Source organism: Neoarius graeffei, chromosome 23 (assembly GCF_027579695.1).
Source record: "Neoarius graeffei isolate fNeoGra1 chromosome 23, fNeoGra1.pri, whole genome shotgun sequence".
NCBI classification, from domain to species: domain Eukaryota; kingdom Metazoa; phylum Chordata; class Actinopteri; order Siluriformes; family Ariidae; genus Neoarius; species Neoarius graeffei.
This window is the reverse complement of record NC_083591.1, coordinates 21,205,385-21,228,901: the sequence shown is the minus strand read 5'-3', so window position 1 is coordinate 21,228,901 and position 23,517 is coordinate 21,205,385. Positions and strand designations below refer to the sequence as shown.

Genomic DNA, 23,517 nt, shown 5'->3' with positions numbered 1-23,517 from the left:
CATTGCTCCGTCCACTGGACTGGATCTGGTGTCCCCTTTTTAGTGAGATCAGTCAGCGGGCTGGTGACGTCCGAATGATTAGGTATAAACCTACAATAGTAGCCAGCCAGCCCCAGGAACTGTCTCACCCCCTTTTTGGTCTTGGGCCTCGGGCAGGCCGCAATCGCTGCTGTCTTGTTAATTTGGGGACGCACCTGCCCATTGCCCAAGTGGAAGCCCAGATACCGTACTTCCACCTGCCCAATCGCACATTTGTTCGGGTTGGCCGTGAGACCTGCTCGCCTCAGCGACCTAAGGACGGCCCTCAGGTGTTGCAGATGCCGCGGCCAGTCATTACTAATAGATTATGTCATCTAAGTATGCAGCCGCGTAGGACCCTGTCCATAAGCCTCTGGAACGTAGTGGGCGTCCCAAACAGCCCGAAAGGAAGTGTAACAAATTGGTGTAAGCCAAACGGTGTGGAAAAGGCCATTTTTTCTTGGGATAGTGGAGTCAAGGGGATCTGCCAATAACCCTTTGTCAAATCCAGTGTCGAGTAAAATCGAGTTGTGCCTAGTGGATCCAGCAACTCATCAATACGAGGCATTGGGTACGCATTGAATTTAGACACCTCGTTGACTTTTCTGTAGTCTACACAGAACCGGACCGACCCGTCGGCCTTGGGCACCAAGACCACCGGGCTGCTTCAGTCACTGTAAGGATTACACATGTATATCAAATCAGATAACCCCTATAGGGATGGTCTCTAGTTCTCACGGTTTCTGATGAAGTATTCAGCAAAATATTCCGTCAGCTAGTTTTGATGTTATGCTTCACGGGAGACTTCGAAGTAAGTTTTCATAACTTTACCTACTTGTTTTTCCAAATCAAACTGATTCATGCAAATAAATATTTTAGAATACAACCATAGTTGTTTTGATGAAAAATATTGTGAGCCTAGTGGTTGGAATGCTATTTTAAAAAAACAGAAGTCAGAAACACAAGTGTCAATTTCAGTTCAGTCAACTGGAATTGTTTATTGGATGTGGCGCTCTCAGTTTTTTCAAAGTTAGCCTTGAAAGCTGTGAATATAAATGGAAATAATCATTAATATTCTTTCATATAAACACTAGTAGGCCCTACTTAGAAATACAAAGGCCTACAGAGCATAACGAGGGTATTAAAATATTATTTTATTACTTTTGTATTTTGATAAAGAATGGTAGATGTGAATGCCATTCAATGCTCATTTATGCATATTTTATAATTAACACTGATTTCTCCTTCTTTGTGATGTATAAATGAGTGAAGATCAGCTTTATATTGCACAAATAAAGCCATTTTTTAAAACTTGTGTACCGATATTTTACCTAATTACCATAATTAATACTAATTAAATACTAATTTTCATAAATTATTTTTACTATTTCAAACTTTGTATTCAGTATACAACCATCTATGTGCCTGCCAATTTCCATGTAAATATCCTAAAAAATAAAAAGTTAGGAAAAAACATTTGATGTCATTTGTTAATTAGGCCTATTTTGGACCATGTTATCCTAATAGATAATATGCCAGTTTTCTAAAAATTAAGCCGTTTCAATCTTTGATTTGCAATATCTTAGGAACAGATAAACATATTTTAATTCTTTCAAAAGTATGTTTAGCATACAATTCTGAATTCAATGACAGCAATTTCAAGCAATTTGGATTGAATTTTTCACCTGATATGCCTATCTTAAGTAAATCTGGAGGATTAAAAGTAGCATCCTCTAAATGGCACATCAGAACTATAAGATCTGAGTTGTTCAAAGACACCGGTGCGATTTGCATCCGCAACGTTTGATGACATGCATAAGGCATCAAAAATGTGCCAAATTGTTTCAAAAGTGGAAAATTAAAAGTGTTCTTGTTAAGATGATATGGGAAAATAATATTTTTAAAGATTAAAATGCAATTTTTAAATAATTTTTCATTAGTCCATGGCCATTTTCACATGTCCGTATTGACCACCATGAGACTAGCATCTAAAACATCACCGATTAAGTGTTATGTTTTATCAAACCTTTATTATTTTCAGAATTACATGCGTGTCCCTGTTTAAAGCTCATAGGCACCGGTTTTAATTTTATGCACATTTGAAACTTTATATGTTAAAAAAAAGTCTGTAATTTTCTTCTGGTCCCAAGAAGTATTGTTAATAAGTAATAATTAAAATAAGTTAGCATGGTGTGGCAGCGGGGGCGTGGTCAAGTGTCAGTCTGTGACCAGAGGGCGGAGTCAGGGAAGGTAAGTGGCAGAATCACTGCACCTGATGTCTATAAACGTGCGTTTGTGTGTCTTCCCCAGTGACCATGCCCTACATAAGAAGAGAGAGAGAGAGTAGAGGAAGAGAGCTCTCTCCCCAGCCAGACGACTTGTGCGTGTGTGGCTGGGAGAGTGAATATTCCACTGAAAAGTGAGAAATAAAGAGTTTTGTGAACTCCGTTCTGGCCTGCCGTCCTTCTGTGCTCCACCCACCCCTACGAAGTGCAACATTGGTGCCGAAACCCGGGACGGAGCACAGAGAAGAACAGCCCCATGGAGTCCTCCCCCTTCACAGGCCTGATCCATGCCCTCGCCACGGCCCAGCAGAGCCAGCACCAAGCGCTAATTGCCCTCCGGAAGGAGCAGGAGCAAAGGTTCAAGGCCCTGGTGCTGGCACAGCAGGAAGATCGACAGGCGTTCCGGCACCTCCTCGCGTCGGCGGGGTACACCACCTCCACAGGCCCTCCCCACCTCACCCTAAAGAAGATGGGCCCACATGATGACCCCGAGGCCTTCCTCACGCTTTTTGAGCAGGCAGCAGAGGCTGGCCGGTGGAACAGTGCACGGCGCGCCTCCTCCCCCTGCTAATGGGCGAGGTGCAGCTGGCTGCACTACAGTTCCCCGCCAACAGCCGGCTGGTCTACGCGGACCTCTGCCAGGCCGTCCTCCAGCGTGTGGGGTGCACCCCCGAACAACACCGACAGCACTTCCGCGCTCTGCGCCTGGAGGAAGTCGGCCGGCCGTTCACATTTGGCCAGCAACTCCGGGATGCCTGCTGGCGGTGGCTGAGGGCTGACAACCGCGATGCCGAGGGAATTGTCGATCAGGTGGTACTGGAACAGTTCATTGCCCGACTACCCAAAGGGACCGCGGAGTGAGTCCAGTGCCATAGCCTGGTGTCGCTGGATCAAGCCATCGAGCTGGCGGAGGACCATTTGGCGGCTGCTCCGATGGCAGGACAACAGATCTCCTCCCCTCTCCTCTCTCTCTCCCCCTCCCCTTCTGTGTCTCGTCCTCGCCCCGTTCCCCCACCGCGGAGGCGGGGGCCGGCTCCACCCCAGCCGGCCCGCCGCACCCGCGGTGCCCTCCTGTTTCCCACTTCTGTGTCCGTCTCTTCCCCCCCTCAGGTGAGTGAGCCCCAGAGCACCGGTGCAGAGAGAAAGCCCGGGCCGGTTTGCTGGCGCTGCGGGGAGCCGGGCCACCTCCAGTAGCAGTGCTCGGCAATGGAGGTGGGTGCGGTGGTTCGGATCCCCGACGCGCCAGGAGCCGCCCTCGATCGGGCCAGAGCATATCGCATATCGCCAGAGCATATCGCAGAGCATATCGGTGAGTGTCCAAGGGGATACATATCAGGCATTGGTGGACTCGGGCTGTAATCAGACCTCAATCCACCAAAGCCTGGTGCAAGACGAGGCATTGGGGGGAGCACAATTGGTGAAGGTGTTGTGTGTGCACGGGGATGTTCACAACTACCCTTTAGTGTCCATCCACATTCTTTTTCGAGGGGAAAATTTAGTGTGAAGGTGGTAAAAGGTATCCTCGCCTTACCCACTCAACTGATTGGCCAGGATTTCGGGAGTTAATGAGGCATTTAGTGAAGACGGGGTCCTGCCGTAGTTCAGCAGGGGGAGGTCCCGGTGTGACATTGGCAGGAACAGCTGTCACAGAGCCGTCTACGTCATCACCGCGTCAGCGGGAGGAGCCGCAGGCGGCTCCTCCTTCTCTCGGGGAATCCCTTGCGTATTTCCCGTTAGAACAGTCGTCAGACGAGACTCTGCGGCATGCGTTTGACCAAGTGAGAGTAATCGATGGTCAAACGCTCCAGCCAAACGCCACCCCGTCCTTCCCCTATTTCTCCATTATGAGGGATGGATTATATCGAGTGACGCAGGACACTCAGACTAAGGAGCCGATTACACAGCTTTTGATTCCAAAGAGCCGCCGGGAATTAGTATTCCAGGCGGCTCACTTTAATCCCATGGCTAGACACTTGGGGCAGGATAAGACACTAGCCCGAATAATGGCCCGGTTCTATTGGCCAGGGATTCGCAGCGATATCTGTAGGTGGTGTACGGCATGCTGCGAATGCCAGTTAGTAAATCCAGCGGCCATTCCAAAAGCGACTTTGCGCCCTCTCCCATTAGTCAAGACCCTGCTCTCAAAAGAGTTGGGATGGATCTCGTCGGGCCATTAGATCGGTCAACACGAGGGTACTGCTTTATTTTAGTTCTGGTGGACTATGCAGTGCGATACCTGGAAGCAGTGCCTCTTCGCAATATCTCCGCACGCAGTATTGCGGAGGTGCTCTTCCGCATCATCTCCCAAGTCAACTGTGGGTGGTAAAAGAGAGCAACTGGACTTGGTTGAAGATTCTTGAAGACATTTCACCTCTCATCCGAAAGGCTTCTTCAGTTCTGTCTGACTGGTAGGGAGTATGAGGTATTTATCCTCTCATGGATGAAAAGCTCATCTAAGGTGCCATTGAGTCATCCTGTTGGTGTGGGTCACTGGGGGCTGGTTGTGAACGGCCTCGAGAGTCGTTAGGATGATCAATGGATTGCCCGTTAGGGTGATCAATGGAATGCTGATTCTCTCTGTCCTCCTGTGAATCACTGAAAACAGCTGGGTTTTGGTGTGCATTCAGTTGTCTGGGAAGTGCGCCAAGGACTGCATTGTAGGTGGCTGATAAATGATGTCTTAGACCCCCACCTCTGTTCAGTGATGGCCGTTCCAGGTTGACAAAAATGGCTTCTTTAACTCCTCGCTCATACCAACGATCCTCTCTGGCTAAAATGCGTACGTTGCAATCCTGAAATGAGTGTCCTTTGTTGTTAAGATGAAGGTAGACAGCAGAGTCCTTGTCTGAGGAACTGGCTCTCCTGTGTTGAGCCAGGTGCCTGTGAAGCGGTTGTTTTGTTTCCCCAATATATAAGTCCATGCATTCCTCACTGCACTGAATTGCATACACTGTTTTCCTGTTTGTGTCTGGCTATTCTGTCCTTAGGGTGGACCAGTTTCTGCTTCAGGGTGTTACTGGGTCTGAAATGTACTGGAATGTTGTGTTTGTAGAAGATCCTCCTGAGTTTCTCAGATAGACCAGAAATGTAGGGAATGACAATGTTCTTGCGTTTGTTCCTGTTATCCCCCTTGTCCGTTATGTTCCTTTTTCTGCTCTTGAAGAAAGACCAGTTGGGATACCCGCAGTTCTGAAGTGCTTTCTTGATGCGATTCTGCTCCTTTTCCTTTCCCTCTACCGTTGTAGGGATGTTCTGAGCCCTGTGTTGCTGTGAGCCCTGTGACACAGCGGACTACCACTCCAGGATGACCAGTCTCCTCAGCAACACAACCACCTATGAAACCTTAAGGCAGGACCCCACCAGTTGTTACAAAAAGAAAGTTGTTAGCTGCCTGCAACAACTAGAAAAGGACCTAGCCATCAACCGATCTCTGTACTACAGATTGTACCCTGGGGAAGACGTTCCTCTCATATACGGACTCCCCAAGATTCACAAGGGAGGAGCTCCACTCAGACCTATCATCAGCAGTATAAACTCTGTCACCTATAACATTGCCAAACACCTAGCCACCATCCTGGCTCCTCTTGTTGGGAATACGCTACATCATGTCAAAAACTCCCAAGATTTTGCTACTAAAGTTGCAGACCTCAAACTAGACTTAGATGACTTAGACATGGTTTCCTATTATGTCACTTCTTTTCACCTGCATTCCCACTACAGAAGCAGTCAAATCTGTTAGAAAACGACTCCTTCGAGACAGCACCTTATTGGATAGAACGAACCTCACCACGGACCAGATTTGCACCCTGCTTGACCTCTGCCTGACTACCACTTATTTCCAGTCTCATGAAAGTTTCTACAGACAGAAGCATAGATGCGCCATGGGCTCAACTGGTGTCCCCTATTGTGGCCAATCTTTACATGGAGGAAGTGGAACATAAAGCTTTGACCACTTTTTCAGGAGTTGCTCCCAGCCACTGGTTCAGATATGTGGATGACACCTGGGTTAAAATCAAAACCCATGAAGTGGAAGCCTTCTCTAAGCATATCAATGCAGTGAATATCAACATCAATTTCACTCGGGAGGACATCAGTGGGAATAATCTAGCCTTCTTGGATTGTGATGTACACATTAGACAAGACAGAAGCCTTAGCATCGAGGTCTACTGGAAACCCACACACACAGACCAGTACCTACTCTTCGACTCTCACCACCCACTGGAACACAAATTGGGGGTCATTAGGACCTTGCAACACAGGGCTCAGAACATTCCTACAATGGTAGAGGGAAAGGAGAAGGAGCAGAATCGCATCAAGAAAGCGTCGTGGCTCAGGTGGCTAAGGCGCCATACCATAAATCTGGGGATCCGGGTTCGATTCCGACCTGAGGTCATTTCCCGATCCCTCCCCGTCTCTCTCTCCTGCTCATTTCCTGTCCTGTCTGTACACTGTCCTGTCCAATAAAGGTGAAAAAAGCCCCCCCCCCCCCCCCCCCCCAAAAAAAAAGAAATCTACCCAAAATGATGCTCCTAATTGCCTTTAATACTCCTCATGATGCAGATCAACATTCTTTTACTTTAAGGAATCAGGTGTTTGAAATTTGCTGCAAACAGTGGTGATTTTCTTTGTTTCCCCTCTTACTTTTATGGTGCAACCTTGCACAGGAGGGGAAGAGTGTGACTGTTCTCTTTCCTGCCACTGTTAACATCTCCATTCCAACTTTGCGTCATGTATTATCTTTCTTTCTTTTTGGCAAGATGATGCTAGCCAATTAGCCTTGCCCACTATTACCTTTTAAGAATTATTTTAATGCCTCACTAAGATGAGGGAGTCTGAGTATCCAGATGGAATTGAGTCACGTCAAGTTATTTGTATAGCGCTGCTACATTATCACAAAGCAGCTTTACAGAAAATTAAAGACTTGAACATGAGCTAATTTTATCCCTAATTTTTCCCTGATGAGCAAGCCTGTGGCAGCGGTGGCAAGGAAAAACTCCCTCAGACGACATGAGGAAGAAAACTTGAGAGGAACCAGACTCGAAAAGAAACCCATCCTCATTTGGGTGATCATGGATAGCATGATTATAAATAACTTGCTTCTATAACTGTGTCCTATATAGTCACAAAGTATAACTATGTAACCAGGAAATTTACATCAACATACTGATGGCGATCAGTTAAGTAAGACCTGAGCCAGAAGAGGGCTGTTCCTTTAACTCCCACATTTTGTAGTCTATCCAGGGGAATGGTATGATCGATAGTGTCAAAGGCTACACTAAGGTCAAGCACTACAAACGGAGACACAGCCCTGATCAGATGCCAACAGTACATCATTTGCTACTTTAACCAGTGCTGTCTCTGTGCTATGATGAGGTCTAAACCCCGATTTATATATTTCATGGATGTTATTCCTATGTAGATGTGAAAATAACTGTTGTGCCCCAGTTTTTTTCTAGAATCTTGGAGATAAAGGGGAGGTTTGATATTGGCCGATAATTGGACAGCTGACAGGGGTCGAGGTCAGGTTTTTTAAATCAGGGGCTTGATAACTGCTGGTTTAAAGGATTTGCATCCATAGCCAATTCTCAGGGAATAATTTATTATTTTTCGAAGAAGTTCGATTGCTTCTGGTATTCTGTTTGAAGAGTCATGTAGGTGAAAGATCTAGTACACAAGTAGAAGATTTTGATGTGGAACTTAATGAAATTAGTTTAGTTTCTCTAAGGGGAGTAAAACATTCTAATTGCTGATATGATAGTTATAATGTTAACTACAGGGTTACATAAATTATCTGGCCTTGAATTAGTAGTTTTAATTTTTTGTGAGTTTTCAATTTTGTCATTGAAAAAAATCATGAAGTTGCTGCTACTGCATATTGCAGGTGTGCATGTATCTATGGTAGTCTTTACTGGTTAATTTTGCTGCAGTATTAAATAAGAATCTAGGATTATTTTTGTTCTCTATTAGGGTGGAGAGATACAATGGGGCAAAAAAGTATTTAGTCAGCCACCAATTGTGCAAGTTCTCCCACTTAAAAAGATGAGAAAGGCCTGTAATTTTCATCATAGGTACACTTCAACTATGAGAGACAAAATGAGGAAAAAAAATCCAGAAAATCATATTGTAGGATTTTTTATGAATTAATTGGTAAATTCCTCGGTAAAATAAGTCACCTGGTCACCTACAAACAAGCAAGATTTCTGGCTCTCACAGACCTGTAACAACTTCTTTAAGAGGCTCCTCTGTCCTCCACTTGTTACCTGTATTAATGGCACCTGTTTGAACTCGTTATCAGTATAAAAGACACCTGTCCACAACCTCAAACAGTCACACTCCAAACGCCACTATGGCCAAGACCAAAGAGCTGTCAAAGGACACCAGAAACAAAATTGTATACCTGCACCAGGCTGGGAAGACTGAATCTGCAATAGGTAAGCAGCTTGGTGCGAAGAAATCAACTGTGGGAGCAATTATTAGAAAATGGAAGACATACAAGACCACTGATAATCTCCCTCGATCTGGGGCTCCACGCAAGATCTCACCCCGTGGGGTCAAAATGATCACAAGAACGGTGAGCAAAAATCCCAGAACCACATGGGGGGACCTAGTGAATGACCTGCAGAGAGCTGGGACCAAAGTAACAAAGGCTACCATCAGTAACACACTACGCCGCCAGGGACTCAAATTCTGCAGTGCCACAGACATGTCCCCTTGCTTAAGCCAGTACATATCCAGGTCCATCTGAAGTTTGCTAGAGAGCACTTGGATGATCCAGATGAGGATTGGGAGAATGTCATATGGTCAGATGAAACCAAAATCATCTTAGTTTTTGGTAAAAACTCAACTTGTCATGTTTGGAGGAGAAAGAATGCTGAGTTGCATCCAAAGAACACCATACCTACTGTGAAGCATGGGGGTGGAAACATCATGCTCTGGGGCTGTTTTTCTGCAAAGGGACCAGGACGACTGATCCGTGTAAAGGAAAGAATGAATGGGGCTATGTATCGTGAGATTTTGAGTGAAAACCTCCTTCCATCAGCAAGGGCATTGAAGAGGAAACGTGGCTGGGTCTTTCAGCATGACAATGATCCCAAACACACTGCCCAGGCAACGAAGGAGTGGCTTCGTAAGAAGCATTTCAAGGTCCTGGAGTGGCCTAGCCAGTTTCCAGAGCTCAACCCCATAGAAAATCTTTGGAGGGAGTTGAAAGTCCATGTTGCCCAGCGACAGCCCCAAAACATCACTGCTCTAGAGGAGATCTGCATGGAGGAATGGGCCAAAATACCAGCAACAGTGTGTGAAAACCTTGTGAAGACTTACAGAAAAAACGTTTGACCTCTGTCATTGCCAACAAAGGGTACTGTATATAACAAAGTACTGAGATGAACTTTTGTTATTGACCAAATACTTATTTTCCACCATAATTTGCAAATAAATTCTTTAAAAATCAGACAATGTGATTTTCTGGATTTTTTTTTTCTCATTTTGTCTCTCATAGTTGACGTATACCTATGATGAAAATTACAGGCCTCTCTCATCTTTTTAAGTGGGAGAACTTGCACAATTGGTGACTGACTAAATACTTTTTTGCCCCACTGTACAATTATGAAGCAGCACGAAGAGCTTTTCTGTACTTCAGGAGGCTCTCCTTCCATGCTAATTGGAATACTACCAATTTTATTTGATGCCATTTACGTTCTAACTTTTGAGTAGTCTGTTTTAAAGTGCGAGTGTAATCGTTATAACAGGGTGATAGTTTTTGGTCTTTAATCATTTTTATTTTAAGTGGAGCTACATTGTCTAAAGTATACAGTAGCAGAACTCTGACTCCAAGCATTTAGTTTGCCTGATCAAGTTTTGTGGGGTCTGACAGTGATCCAATTTGATAATTCGGGGAGTCTATTTATAAAACTTTGTGCAGTAGTTGGCATGAATGTATGTTTTGGTACAGTAGCGTGGCAAGGTGCCTGTCTTATTACTCAGACATATTTTTGAATAAGATGAGATAATGATCTGAGCTCGCTTCAGACTGTGGAAGTGTGACTATATTTTCTATATTTAACCCATCAAGAGTGTGACCACCATTATGAGTAGGTCCTATGACTGATTAACCCCTGTTGAATCTAGAATGGACATAAACGCTGTTTTCAGAGGGTCTTCTGGGTTATCGAAGTGAAAAGTTTCTAACAACTTTGTCTAAGGAAATAGCCAGGTCTGAGATGAAATGCGCAAATTCAGGAAGAAACTCAATATGGCCCCAAGGGCCTGTAAATAGTAAGTAACAGAACTGACTGGGCAGACTTGTTTTTTTGTGGCTACATATGTTAATATGAAAAACTTCAAATGTATTGAATTTATAACCAGGTTTTTGTGTTACACCTAGATAATCATAACCGCAACACCTCCTCCTCTACCAGTTAGACGAGGCTGGTGTCTGTAACTGTATCCAGGAGGACTCGCTTCATGAAATGCTATATATTAATTTGACTTCATCCATGTTTCTGTTAAACACAGTACATTAAACTCCTGATCAGTAATAAGCTTATTAACAATTAGCACTTTGGATGTAAGAGATCTAATATTTAATCGCCCTACCTTTAGATCAAAGGTGCTGGCAGTGGCTATATAATCAGTATGATATACTTTTATATTAATTGGATTACTAGAACAAACTCTGAATATTTATACTTTTTTTGTATAGCTTGGGGAACAGAGACAGTCTCAGTATAATGGAACTTGAGTCCTGAACTCTGTGCAGCTAGCAGTCAGTTTAGCCTGTTTGTCTGCTTCCTGGCCTTGGCTCTGGATTGTCATAATATGTTGACTAGGCTTGTTCTGAGACTATGGGCTATGGGATGAATACAGTCTCCTACCCTAACAGGCCAGCCTTGCCCTCAAAACTAATCCAATTGTTTATAAAGCCCACAATGTTTTCAGAGCACCAGCTGGACAATCAGCAGTTCAGTGATTTATAATCTGCTGTAAGCTACATTGCCATGCCACGAACTGAGTCTCTGTAAAACTCCTCAGTTTTCCCCACTGTTTGTTTCACACTGAAAGTAATATTCTGTTGTTGAGAATATTCTGTTTGTCCATAAAAGTTTTTTGTTAACCTTCTACCTTGGAGGTCTTCTGCTGTTTAAGCATAAACTGAAGATCATGGAGTATATAACTTTTGTTTGAATATAATGAGCAGTAACTGGGATTACATGGAGGAACTTGATTATACAGAATGGATGAGGAAATGACTAGGATTAATCTACTGACTGAATGAATGACTTGCTTCTTGATGTTGATCCTTTTTTTTTTTTTTTTAATTAACTGAATTTTGTCTTGTGGGATATTTTGGTGGAGATGTTTTGGCCCTTGTCTTGGCATGCTGAACATAATTTAGCCCTTGGGGAAAACTAATTGGGGAACCCTGGCCTAGATATTGTAGCAAGTCGCTTTTAAAGAATGAGAGAATTGCTCTGGTTTTTACCCTTGGAAGAACTGCTTGACTAGGCCTGCAAGAATCCCCAATCAGATCTGTAGCCTGATGGGGGGGAAACCTGCTTACTATTCAGAAGACTGGAAAAGGACCACGGGCTTCAGAAGGGGTTTGAAGGCATTTAATTCTCTCCTCTGGTCGAACTGTGTGCTGGGTTTTTAAATCACAAATTCTTACCTCCCTTTTCCTATACACTCTGCTGGTTTAATTCCACCTTACCTCCCTGCTTGACTGACCAACCATCATTTTTTCCCTTTCAACACACGCTCACCTGATTAATAATACTCCAATTAATTTAGTTTCAGAATTTTATTTTTCTATTTTATTTTTGTTTGCTTAAACTCATTAGTGCGTCATATATAGAGAACTTTGTTTTATGTTCAGCTGGGTACTGCAAATACCGAAATTGTTGGGTTTCATCTTTTTTTTTTTTTCCTCAATATGCTTCATTTTCATTTCCTATAGTATCTTGGGACTTTATTTATGCCTAAACTGCATGGACTGTAAACTGACAATTGAATGTTTACAACCTGAAAGCTCTTGATGAATGGTTAGTTTTTGTTGGTAATTGACTTTCATTCATTACCCTGTCATTCTTTTTCATATATTGAGTGTTTTAATTTAATGTTTTTGTGCACCACGATATGTTTTCATATGAGATGCAAGAGTGTTTGTTTTGTTTGGTTTGTTTGTTTGTTTGTTTGTTTGTTTGTTTGTTTGTTTGTTTGTTTGTTTGTTTTAAACCACTATCATACTTAGCCAAGTTTAATTTGGCAGATAAGTGTGCCTGGAGCCCAAGCATACTTTTTTCATAAAATTTTTTCGAATAAAATTACTCAAGTTTAATATGTAGCATAGCCAAATAGCACTTTGCTGTGTTTCTCATGCAAAAGTGAGAAAATGCAAACTTTAATATATCTTCTTGCCATAATCAAAGGGTACATTTGAGGACATTTTTGCAATTTAATTAGGGCTCTTGTTTGTGAAGCCTTTTTTGCTTTACAGCATTTCTTTGCATGTGCATGATTTTTTTTTTAATTACTGTATATATGAGACAGCAAAGCTGAGGTGCATTGTGTTGGTTATTACTCCTGTAGCTCATCCCATGCACCCCTTCCAGGTGTAGACCCATTGTAAGCCATAGGCACACATGCTACAATGGTGTAATTGCACAAATCAAACTTGAGAGTAATGATTCTGACTGTTATATTTGTTTGACCCATATTGTATGGTAAAAGTACTGCCTTGAGTTACAGTGATGTAGTTGTACCTCTGTGGCGTCTGTAAATAATAGTTCACTTCCACATCAGAGAAACTAAGCTGGAGTCTTAAACTTTTTAATATTTTATTTCTAGGGGATTTTGCAGTTCTGCTGAAGGCTGGAATGTCTGTGAAACAAGCAATTCTTTATAATTTGCTCTCTGCAATGATGGGCTACCTGGGAATGTTTACAGGCATTCTGATTGGTCACTATGCTGAGAATGTGGCCATGTGGATCTTTGCTCTCACAGCTGGACTCTTCATGTACGTTGCACTGGTAGATATGGTGAGTAACACATTTATGGATACTCAACATGCATGCATATGGGCCCATTCCTGTGCTGTCAGGTTTCCTAAAAACATTTCTTCAATCACTAAGCACATGATAATCAGACATTGTAATTAGTTTTCACACTGACTTACTTGGACTAAACTTCCTGAAGTAGCGGGTCAGTTAATAATAACAGTCTGTGTTTGACTTATTTTAATCAATTAAATAAATAACACTAGGTTATCACACTTTTTAGTCTGATATAATTGAAAGTACTGTTTTTTTTATGCACTATTTTTTTATATTTGTTGAACCTATTGTAATTCCTTTTCAGAATTAATTAATTTGTTTGATTAATGATGGCTATTAATTTGCACATTTCTTAGTCGTCATTTATTTATTAGTTCAGCACAAATGGCACATATGTCCACTTTAAATTTTAGGCTTTTAATATTTTTTTTCCCCATTGTAAAGCAACTGTCCCAGATAAGTATTTGTGTCTGTGTATAGGTTCCGGAGATGCTGCATAACGATGCCAGTGAAGCAGGCTTCAGTCATTATGGATTCTTTGTCCTGCAAAATGCTGGGATCCTGCTTGGTTTCAGTATCATGCTTGTCATTGCCATGTTTGAACACAAAATTCAACTCTGGATTGAATTCTGATTTCATCACCCCCACTGCTCTCAATCATCACCTCTATAACGGCTCATAGTGAAACCTAAGTCATTAACCTGTAACTTTTTCACATGTAAATTTCATTTTACAGATACAGGTTCTGTGTAAAAATGTGGAAGTTGCTGAATTTTGGAGAGGATATTACATCATAGTCAGTGTTCCACTGTCTCACTAGGATATGTATTTACTTCTGGTCCTCACTAGGAACAATCAGTAGTTTTACTGTTTGCAGTGTAGTGTGTGACCACTTGAAGTTTTTGGCTGTCTGCATGGTCATCTGAGAGAACAGAATGTTTCTGCTGGGATTAAGCTGGAAAAGTGCATGAACTCAATATACAGTGATGTCATTCATGAAGTTGATGCAACAATAAAACAATTCATAGAAAAAAATGGATGTCTTGAAAGAGTGCCAATTGTAAAAGCATCATGTTATTTATGCATGCTGCACAAACTCTCACATTATTGTTGAGCATTTTATGTGCTGTTAGTGTGTACATGAGTAAACATTTGGAGTATTTTCTGTTTGTTTTTTACATTCCATCTCAGTGAAGTTTACTAGAGTTATTAGGAGTGGCGGGGGGTGTAATGGGTTTGATTTTATTGACGCCCTAGAATTCATTTTAATGTACAGTCAAAGTCATAGTGCAGCCAAATGTTTTGAGGTTATTACAGAAATATTTTGCAAGTTTCACCCAGAAAGGTTGCCAGGGTTGTGGGGGTAATATTGTCTGGTAATGAAGGTATAAAACTTGAAACATGTGCATTAAATATTATTTCAAAACATTTTTGCCCTGTTGTAGCATGACGCAGTGGGTAGGATTATTGCCTTACAGATCTAGTGTCTCCAGTTTGATCCCGAGACTGTCTGTTTTGGGGAGAATGGCAAATTCCGACCCTTTAGTGCAGTGTGGTAAAATTGACCATTTCTGCTCATGTTTGACTGTTTGGTTTAAAACTTGAGTATCTATGGTTCTATATATTACAAAACTCATTTATCGCTTCAATGAAAGACACTTGGGCTACCAAGTGCAGTCACTAATGGCCCTTTTCCACTACCCTTTTTCAGCTCACTTCAGCCCGACACGGCTCGCGTTTCGACTACCAAAAACCAGCACGACTCAGCTCGTTTCAGCCCTGCTTAGCCCCTAAAACTCGCACCGTTTTGGAGTGGGGCTGAAGCGAGCCAAGCCGTGCCGAGTGAGGTTGGGGGCGTGAGCAGACACTCCCCTGTGCACTGATTGGTGAGGAGGCGTGTCCTCACATGCCCACACACGCCCCGCGAGCACGCTGGGATCTGTCAACACCGTAAACCCGGAAGAAGGAGAATAATTACGAATTACGAGAATTTCTGAAGCCTTATGCGCCTCGCCTCATCTATACGCTCTTGCCAGTATCTGTTGGCGTTGTCGGTGACAACAAGCCACAGCACCAAGACCAGCAACACTAACGACACCATGTCCTCCATGTTTATTGTTTACTATTCGGGTCGTGAGACTACCGCTTAAAAGATCACTGAATCAGTGACATACAGAGCATCGTGGACGAGTTCGCGGAGCGCAAGGCTCGTCGTATGCCCTTCAAATAATGCGTGCAGTAGGCTATTGATGTTTTATTATGAGCCATGTACAGTATGTCGCCTAATGTTTTTTTGTTTGAGTTACATGTTCGTTTGAAGGACTTAATGTACAAAATAACATAGTTGCACCCCGTAGTGTTGAAATTGGTAAACACAGTGCATTCAGTGAGGTTTGCACCGCCCTCCTTTTATTTCTGACTCTTCCTGTCACCGTTGCAACCTCTGAGCGCTCATTCGTATGCCCTTCAAATAATGTGCGCAGTATAGGCTATTGATGTTTTATTATGAGCCATGTACAGTATCCTAATGTTTTTTGTTTCTGAGTTACATGTTCGTTTGAAGGACTTGATGTACTAAATAACATATAGTTGCACCCGGTAGTGTTGAAATTGGTAATCACCGCAGTTGCGGACATTTTGTAGCCTAAAATGATGTTATGATAAGCTTTAATAAAGGGCCCGGTCATTTGCCCCGCCCCCGGCCCGGCTCTGACTTGTTCCGCCACTGTCACTGATGTCACTGTTTGCGCTGCTTAACGACATCACGTGACGTCCACCCACTTTCACTAACTCCACCCAATGTGTCCACCCACTTCCAGCCAGCACGGTTCAGCGCGGTTGTAGTCGAAATGCAACTCCAATAGCCCCGCTCAGCTCGACTCGGCACGGCACGGCTCAGCCGCGTTTGTAGTGGAAAAGCGGCATAAGTGTTTTATAATTTTAGATTCAGTTTCAGAGCAGCAAAAGCACAACACCCATCATAAACATAAAAGCCTACTGTTTTCCTTTTATTTTATTTTTGGTATCTTTAGATATTTCCAAGTGTCTGATAATCTGTCCTAAATCACCATACAAAATACTGCATATCACCGTATATCAAGTGTGCATGTTTGTTTCTTGCCTGTTGTCCTACACAAAATCATTGAGTTAGTTTCAGGATACATACGGTACATCTCAAATAATATACAATTTTTTAAAACACCCTATGTATATACACACACAGTGGTGCTTGAAAGTTTGTGAACCCTTTAGAATTTTCTATATCTCTGCATAAATATGACCTAAAACAACATCAGATTTTCACACAAGTCCTAAAAGTAGATAAAGAGAACCCAGTTAAACAAATGAGACAAAAATATTACAACCCCTGGCAAAAAATATGGAATCACTGCTCTTGGAGGATGTTCATTCAGCTGTTTTACTTTGTAGCAAAAAAACCAAATCAGAGACATGACACAAAATTGTTTTATTTAACAGCTGAACATTCTGGCTTTGTAAAATATACCTCAAAAAATTATATGAAATTGTTGTAATTAATGCCACATTTTTTTAAAGATCAAGTAGAAGAAAAAATTATGGAATCACTCAATGATGAGGAAAAAATTATGGAATCAAGCTATAACTTGCATTTCTAAAACAAATATTCACACAAGCCTAAATGTGCAAATTAGTCTGCAGTTAAAAGAGACTGCTTGTAGACCTGAATGCAACCTGCTGCACCTGGCTGATTGACAGAAAACATGGCCCCAACAAGAGAGCTGTCAGTTGAAACACTGGAAAGGATTATAAAACTCCTTAAAGAAGGTAATTCAGCACGGAGTGTGGTAAAAGATGTTGGTTGTTTCCAGTCAGCTGTGTCTAAAATTTGGAGCAAGTACAAACAAAATGGGAAGGTTGTAAAAGGGAAACATACAGGTAGATCAAAGCGTCCGGACAGGAAACTCAAAGCAAGATGCCTTGAAAATAGACAATGCACAAGAAAAGAAATGAAAAACAAATGGGCAGAAACAGGAGTCAATGTTTGTGACCAAAATTTAAGAAATCGGCTGAAGGAAATGGGATTTACATACAGAAAAGCCAAATGTTAACCATCATTAACACCTAAACAGAAGAAAACAAGGTTACAGAGGGGTTAAAGAGAAGGAGTCATGGACTGTGGGTGATTGGATGAAAGTTATATTCAGTGATGAATCATGAATCTGCATTGGCCAAGGAGATGATGCTGGAACTTTTGTTTGGTGCTGTTCCAATGAAACATATAAAGATGACTGCCTGAAGAAAACAAGCAAATTTCCACAGTCATTGATGATATGGGGTTGGATGTCAGGTAAAGGACCTGGGCAGATGGCAGTCATTACCTCTACAGTAAATGCACAGGTGTACATTGAAATTTTGGACACTTTTCTCATTCCAGCAATCAAAAGTACTTTTGGTGGTGATGAAGTCATTTTTCAGGATGATAATGGATCTTGCTACAGAGCAAAGAGCATTAAAACTTTTCTTCAGGAAAGGCAGATCAACTCAATGGCATGGCCAGCAAACAGTCTGGATCTCAATCCAATTGAAAATATATGGTGGAAATTGGGGGGGAAAAAAAGTCCATGACAAGGCTCCATCCTGCAAAGCTGATCTGTCAACTGCTATACGAGAAAGTTGGAACCTGACTGATAAAGAATATTGTTTTTCATTAGTGAAGTACACGCCTCAAAGAATTCAAGCTGTCATAAAAGCCAGAGGAGGTACAGGAAAGTACTAATTGTGATTTTTTTTATTTTTATTTATGATTCCATAATTTTTTTCCTCATCATTGAGTGATTCCATAATTTTTTCTTCTACTTGATCTTGAAAAAAATGTGCCATTAATTACAAAAAAAATAAATTTTTTGAGGTATATTTTACAAAGCCAGAATGTTCAGCTGTTAAATTAAATAATTTTGTGTCATATCTGTGATTTTTTTTTTTTTTTTTTGTGCTACAAAGTTAAACAGCTGAATTAACATCCTCCAGGAGTAGTGATTCCATATTTTTTGCCAGGGGTTGTATACTTGCTCATTTATTTATTGAGGAAAATGATCCAATATTACATATCTGTGAGTGGCAAAAGTATGTGAACCTTTGCTTTCAGTATCTGGTGTGACCCCCCTTGTGCAGCAATAACTGCAACTAAATGTTTCCGGTAACTGTTGATCAGTCCTGCACACCGGCTTGGAGGAATTTTAGCCCATTCCTCCATACAGAACAGCTTCAACTCTGACTGTTGGTCAGTTTCCTCACATGAACTGCTTGCTTCAGGTCCTTCCACAACATTTCAATTGGATTAAGGTCAGGACTTTGACTTGGCCATTCCAAAACATTTAACTTTATTTTTCTTTAACCATTCTTTGGTAGAATGACTTGTGTGCTTAGGGTCGTTGTCTTGCTGCATGACCCACCTTCTCTTGAGATTCATTTCATGGACAGATGTCCTGACATTTTCCATGAACATGTAGGGCATTTTCATTTTTCATTGACATGTAGGGCATGTCAATGTTTATTGTTAAAAGCACTATACAAATGACTTGACAATGGCATTCCAACACAGTTCTAAAACTGCTTTTTACAACGTCTTCATTTATGTTATTTGACTTTATTTTGGTATTTGAGTCTATTCTGTGTGTCTTGAAATTAACTCGCACTATTTTACTCAGTTCAGTGCCACAACCTACTGTTACACAATTACACTGTTATTTTGCTCCCACTCCAACATCAAATTTTACTCTCAATTCAAAATATAGCAAAATTAACTATTTTTGAGGAAAACACTAACTCTGGAAAATTTGTTCAGTCATTTTTCCTGTATATTCACAACAGCACATGCAGATCAACTGATATGCTCATAATAAATAGAAGAAATGTTAACACTTGTTGATCTTTGGCTGGATTGAGTCAAATTTGGATGGATTGAGTGGGGGAAAAAAGGCACCACTCATCAGTGTTGCAGTTCTTAGATTGAATTGAATTGCTGTCCTGAATCATCTGAAGCAAGATGGCATGTTGATTTTATGCGCAAAAAGTCCAAACTCCAAATAGCCTAAACATTGGCTGACAGATTTTATCCTGTTTACAGTGGGTGTTCCCACCGTGAAAGAAAAAAACAATCGAAACCAAAAGAGGGAAAGTGATTATCACGCCGTTACCAAGTGAATAGTATTTTATGAATGCGTAAGTGGGTGCTCAGTGCTCTGACTCCGGTGTGATTGAGTAAGGTGACAAGTTCTGTCTCATCTCATCTCATTATCTCTAGCCGCTTTATCCTTCTACAGGGTCGCAGGCAAGCTGGAGCCTATCCCAGCTGACTATGGGCGAGAGGCGGGGTACACCCTGGACAAGTCGCCAGGTCATCACAGGGCTGACACATAGACACAGACAACCATTCACACTCACATTCACACCTACGGTCGATTTAGAGTCACCAGTTAACCTAACCTGCATGTCTTTGGACTGTGGGGGAAACCGGAGCACCCGGAGGAAACCCACGTGGACACGGGGAGAACATGCAAACTCCACACAGAAAGGCCCTCGCCAGCCCCGGGGCTCGAACCCAGGACCTTCTTGCTGTGAGGCGACAGCGCTAACCACTACACCACCGTGCCGCCCCGACAAGTTCTGTGTTTCATCTAATTTAAATAATTTTAAAAATATATTTGGCAGTGGGCACATAGGAAAGTATAAAGAACAAAGGTTGTCAATATATGTTTATCATGCTTGTATAATTTAAAAACTCAAAGATATTTATCTAAATACTTGGCCTACTCATTCTAAACCTGCTGGGCTTTGCCGGTGAAGCTCTCGACCCCAGAGGGTTAACTATGGTGGTGGTGTTATGAGATGGAACAAACCATGAATATACTGAGAATATAGGAATGGGCTAAGCACACAGCCTTGTTGGGACTCCTGTGCTGAGTGCCAGAGTGGAGGAGCAGTAGAGGCTCATCCTAACTGGCCAGTTTGTCAAGAAGTCCTTTATCCACAGGCAGATGTGTTGTATGCCCAGGTCAGGCATCTTGGTGACCAGTCTGCTGGGTAAGATGGTATTAAATGCAGAGCTGTAGTCTACAAACAGCAGCCATGCATATGTTCCTTGTTGTTCCAAGTAGCATAGTACAGTGTGGAGGGCATAGGCGATGGCATTGTCTGTTGACCTGCTAGTTCTACAGTTGTGCTTGAAAGTTTGTGAACCCTTTAGAATTTTCTATATTTCTGCATAAATATGACCTAAAGCATCATCGTTTGTGCACCAGTTGTTAATATAAACACACCACCTCTGCTCTTACCGGAGTCTGTTGTCCTGTTGGCTTGGTGTGTGAAGTGGCCTGCTAACCCAATAGCCTCTGCCGGGATGGTTGGGCTGAGCTATCTCTGTGATTACCATGACACAGCAGTCCTTAATGTTTTTCTGCATAGTTATAGTAAGTTCCAGCTCCTTGATCTTGTTAGAAAGCGATCTTGCATTTGTGACAAAGAGGCTGGGCAGCGAAGGCTTGTGCAGGTCTCTGCCCAGCCTCGCTTGTATCCTGGCACGAAAACGTCACTTTTGCTTCCTCTCTCTGTGCCGCCTCTTTCACTTTCCAGCTGGCAGATTGATCCACGGAGGCCCCAGTGGTCTGACGAGCTCCGACAGGATGTTTTGTCTGGGGTCTTCCTGATTGAAAATAGTTTCCAGGCATAGAACCAATGACAAGCAGTTCATGCCTGCTGTATTTTATGTATGCATGAGCATACTTGGCACTTAATAGACTGCTGTAGAAACATATCTACTGATGTAACTGGACACATCGTCAGTGATGTTCCTGGAATCATTGGGTGTTTCGGGTCTTTCAACATCATACACCCTCATCCAGGTGACCCAGCCGGGGCTGATCAGACCCCAGCTTGTGTCCAGATGGCATGCTAGCTACCACGACTCCATGGTTCTCCTCTCTTGAGCCACAGCCAACTTGAGGCCCTCTCTGCCGCTTCGATGGTATTGCAGATGGCTCTCCTCTTCTGCTGTTCGACGATGCCTAAACACCCCAGTGCGCTGGCCAAGGACTGGGCCGCAAAGCCTCTGCAGCCTACCTCAAATGGAAGGCACTTTGCCCTCCATCCTGACTGCTGGCAGTCATTGAGCAGCCCCGTGTATTTGAAGAGCTTCCTTTCAAAAGCTTCTTCCAGGCAGTCTTCCCACGGGACTGTCAGCTCCAGCATTACGACCTGCTTGGTGGCCTCAGATACAAGGACAATATCAGGATGGAGGGTGGTGACTGCAATGTGGCTGGGGAACTGCAGTTGTTTTTTAAGGTCCACTAGCAGCTGCCAGTCTCTTGCAGAGGTCAGGATGCCTGCTGGTGCTTTCTTTGCTCAGGCAACCTGCTCCCCGGCCCTGACAAAGGCGATGGTATACTTGGGGGGGGGGGGGCGCAGCTGCTTTGCCCATACCAGTCCTGTATTGATGGCTTCAGCGATGGTCTTCAGGACTTGGTCGTGCCTCCACCAGTAACGCCCTTCTCCAAGTACTGTTGTACAGCAGCTAAGAACATGTTCCAAGGTGCCTCTCTTGAAACACAATGGGCAATCTGGTTACTCTGCAAGACCCCATGCATGCAGGTTTGATGGACTGGGCAACATGTCGTACACTGCCTGAATGAGAAATTTGATGCGGTGAGGCTCAGCTCTCCAGATCTCAGTCCAGGTCACTTTCCTCTCCAGCGCATTCTCCCATCTTGTCCAGGCCCCCTGCTGTCTCATGCCCACCGCCCTGCAAGATCTTATTTCCTCCACAGCAGCCCTCACCTCCTCTTGGACCAGGTGCCGCTTCTCCTTCCCCCCGGTGTTCATTTGTGGAGTCAGAAAGGATCCTAGACCAGCTCTGCCTCATGTGACCACTCCCACCAGAGCCCTGTGGCACAGCCTAGCTTCAGCCATTTGCACGGCCTCTTCTGCCTTCCACTTTCTACCCATCCTCACTTGGATTCCAGCATTGGCCACCTTTGGATCACTGGAGTCTCTGTACAGCACCACTTCTCTAGCCCTCGTTACCTTGAACTCCTCCTCCAAGGATTTAAAGGGCAGCTGCAGTTTGTTATTGCACCCATAGAGTGCGATGCTGCTCAGGCTCTTGGGTAACCCCAGCCATCTCCGCAGGTGGTTGCTGACTTTCCTCTCCAAGGTCTCTACTGTGGATACTGGGACGGCATAGACGAGGAGAGGCCACAGGATCCTGGGGAGGATGCCGTGCTGGTAGACCCATGCTTTGAATTTTCCAGGTAGACCGGATTTGTCCACGGATTTCAGCCAGCCATCCAACTCAGCACAGGCTGTCTGGATAGATGTTACATCCTTGAGAGAGCTATCAAAGACCTTGCCCAGACTCTTAACTGGCTTCTCTGTGATCGTTGGGATGGCTGTGCCTGCAATGTTAAACCGGAACTTGTCCTCCACCTTTCCTTTCCTCAGCACCATGGATCTAGATTTGGCAGGTTTAAAACGCATTTGGGCCCACACCATCATCTTCTCTAGACCCTTCAGAATCCATCGGCATCCTGGGACTGATTCTGTCGTGACTGTAAGGTCATCCATGAACACCCTAATGGGTGGCTGACGTTGCCCAGAGCTCATAAGAGGTCCTCTGCACTCTGGCTCAGCAGACTTGGTGAGCATATTCATGGCCAAGGAGAATAGCGTCACAGAGATAGTACACCCTGTGATGATGCCAATATCTACCTTGTGCCAACTGAATGAAGTTGCTCCTGAAGAGACCCTCATCCTGAAGTTGTTGAAGTAGTCCATAATGAGGTCTCTACACCTGCTGGGGACATGATGTTTCACCAGAGTGAGCTGAACAAGCTTATGGGGGATGGAGCTGAATGCGTTGGCCAGGTCAAGCCATAGCACTGACAGGTTTCCCCTATTTTCTCTGGTCTCTCGGATAAGCTGTGTCACCACACCTGTATGCTCCACACAGCCCGGCATCCCTGATATGCCACCTTTCTGGACTGATGTGTCAATGTAGGTGTTCCTTGCTAGGTAAGTGCACAGCCTCTTGGAGATAGCACTGAAGATGATTTTGGATTCAATGCAAAGGAGGGAGATGATGCGGAACTGGTCAAGCTGGGTGGAGCCTTCCTCCTTAGGGATCCAAACCC

The 23,517-nt window shown here is 43.3% G+C and overlaps 1 protein-coding gene across 4 annotated transcripts in view; it reads left to right on the top strand.

The window, feature by feature from the left end:
* The window catches only part of slc39a6 (solute carrier family 39 member 6), a 191,051-nt gene extending 176,662 nt beyond the window's left edge, over window positions 1-14,389 (top strand). For all 4 annotated transcript variants that reach the window (XM_060905928.1, XM_060905929.1, XM_060905930.1 and 1 more), the window contains 2 exons: window positions 13,149-13,339; window positions 13,835-14,389. In XM_060905928.1, the coding sequence (XP_060761911.1) occupies window positions 13,149-13,339; window positions 13,835-13,987 (344 nt within the window). In that variant the 3' untranslated portion in view covers window positions 13,988-14,389. The remainder of the gene's footprint in view (window positions 1-13,148; window positions 13,340-13,834) is intronic.
* Window positions 14,390-23,517: the final 9,128 nt, after the last annotated feature.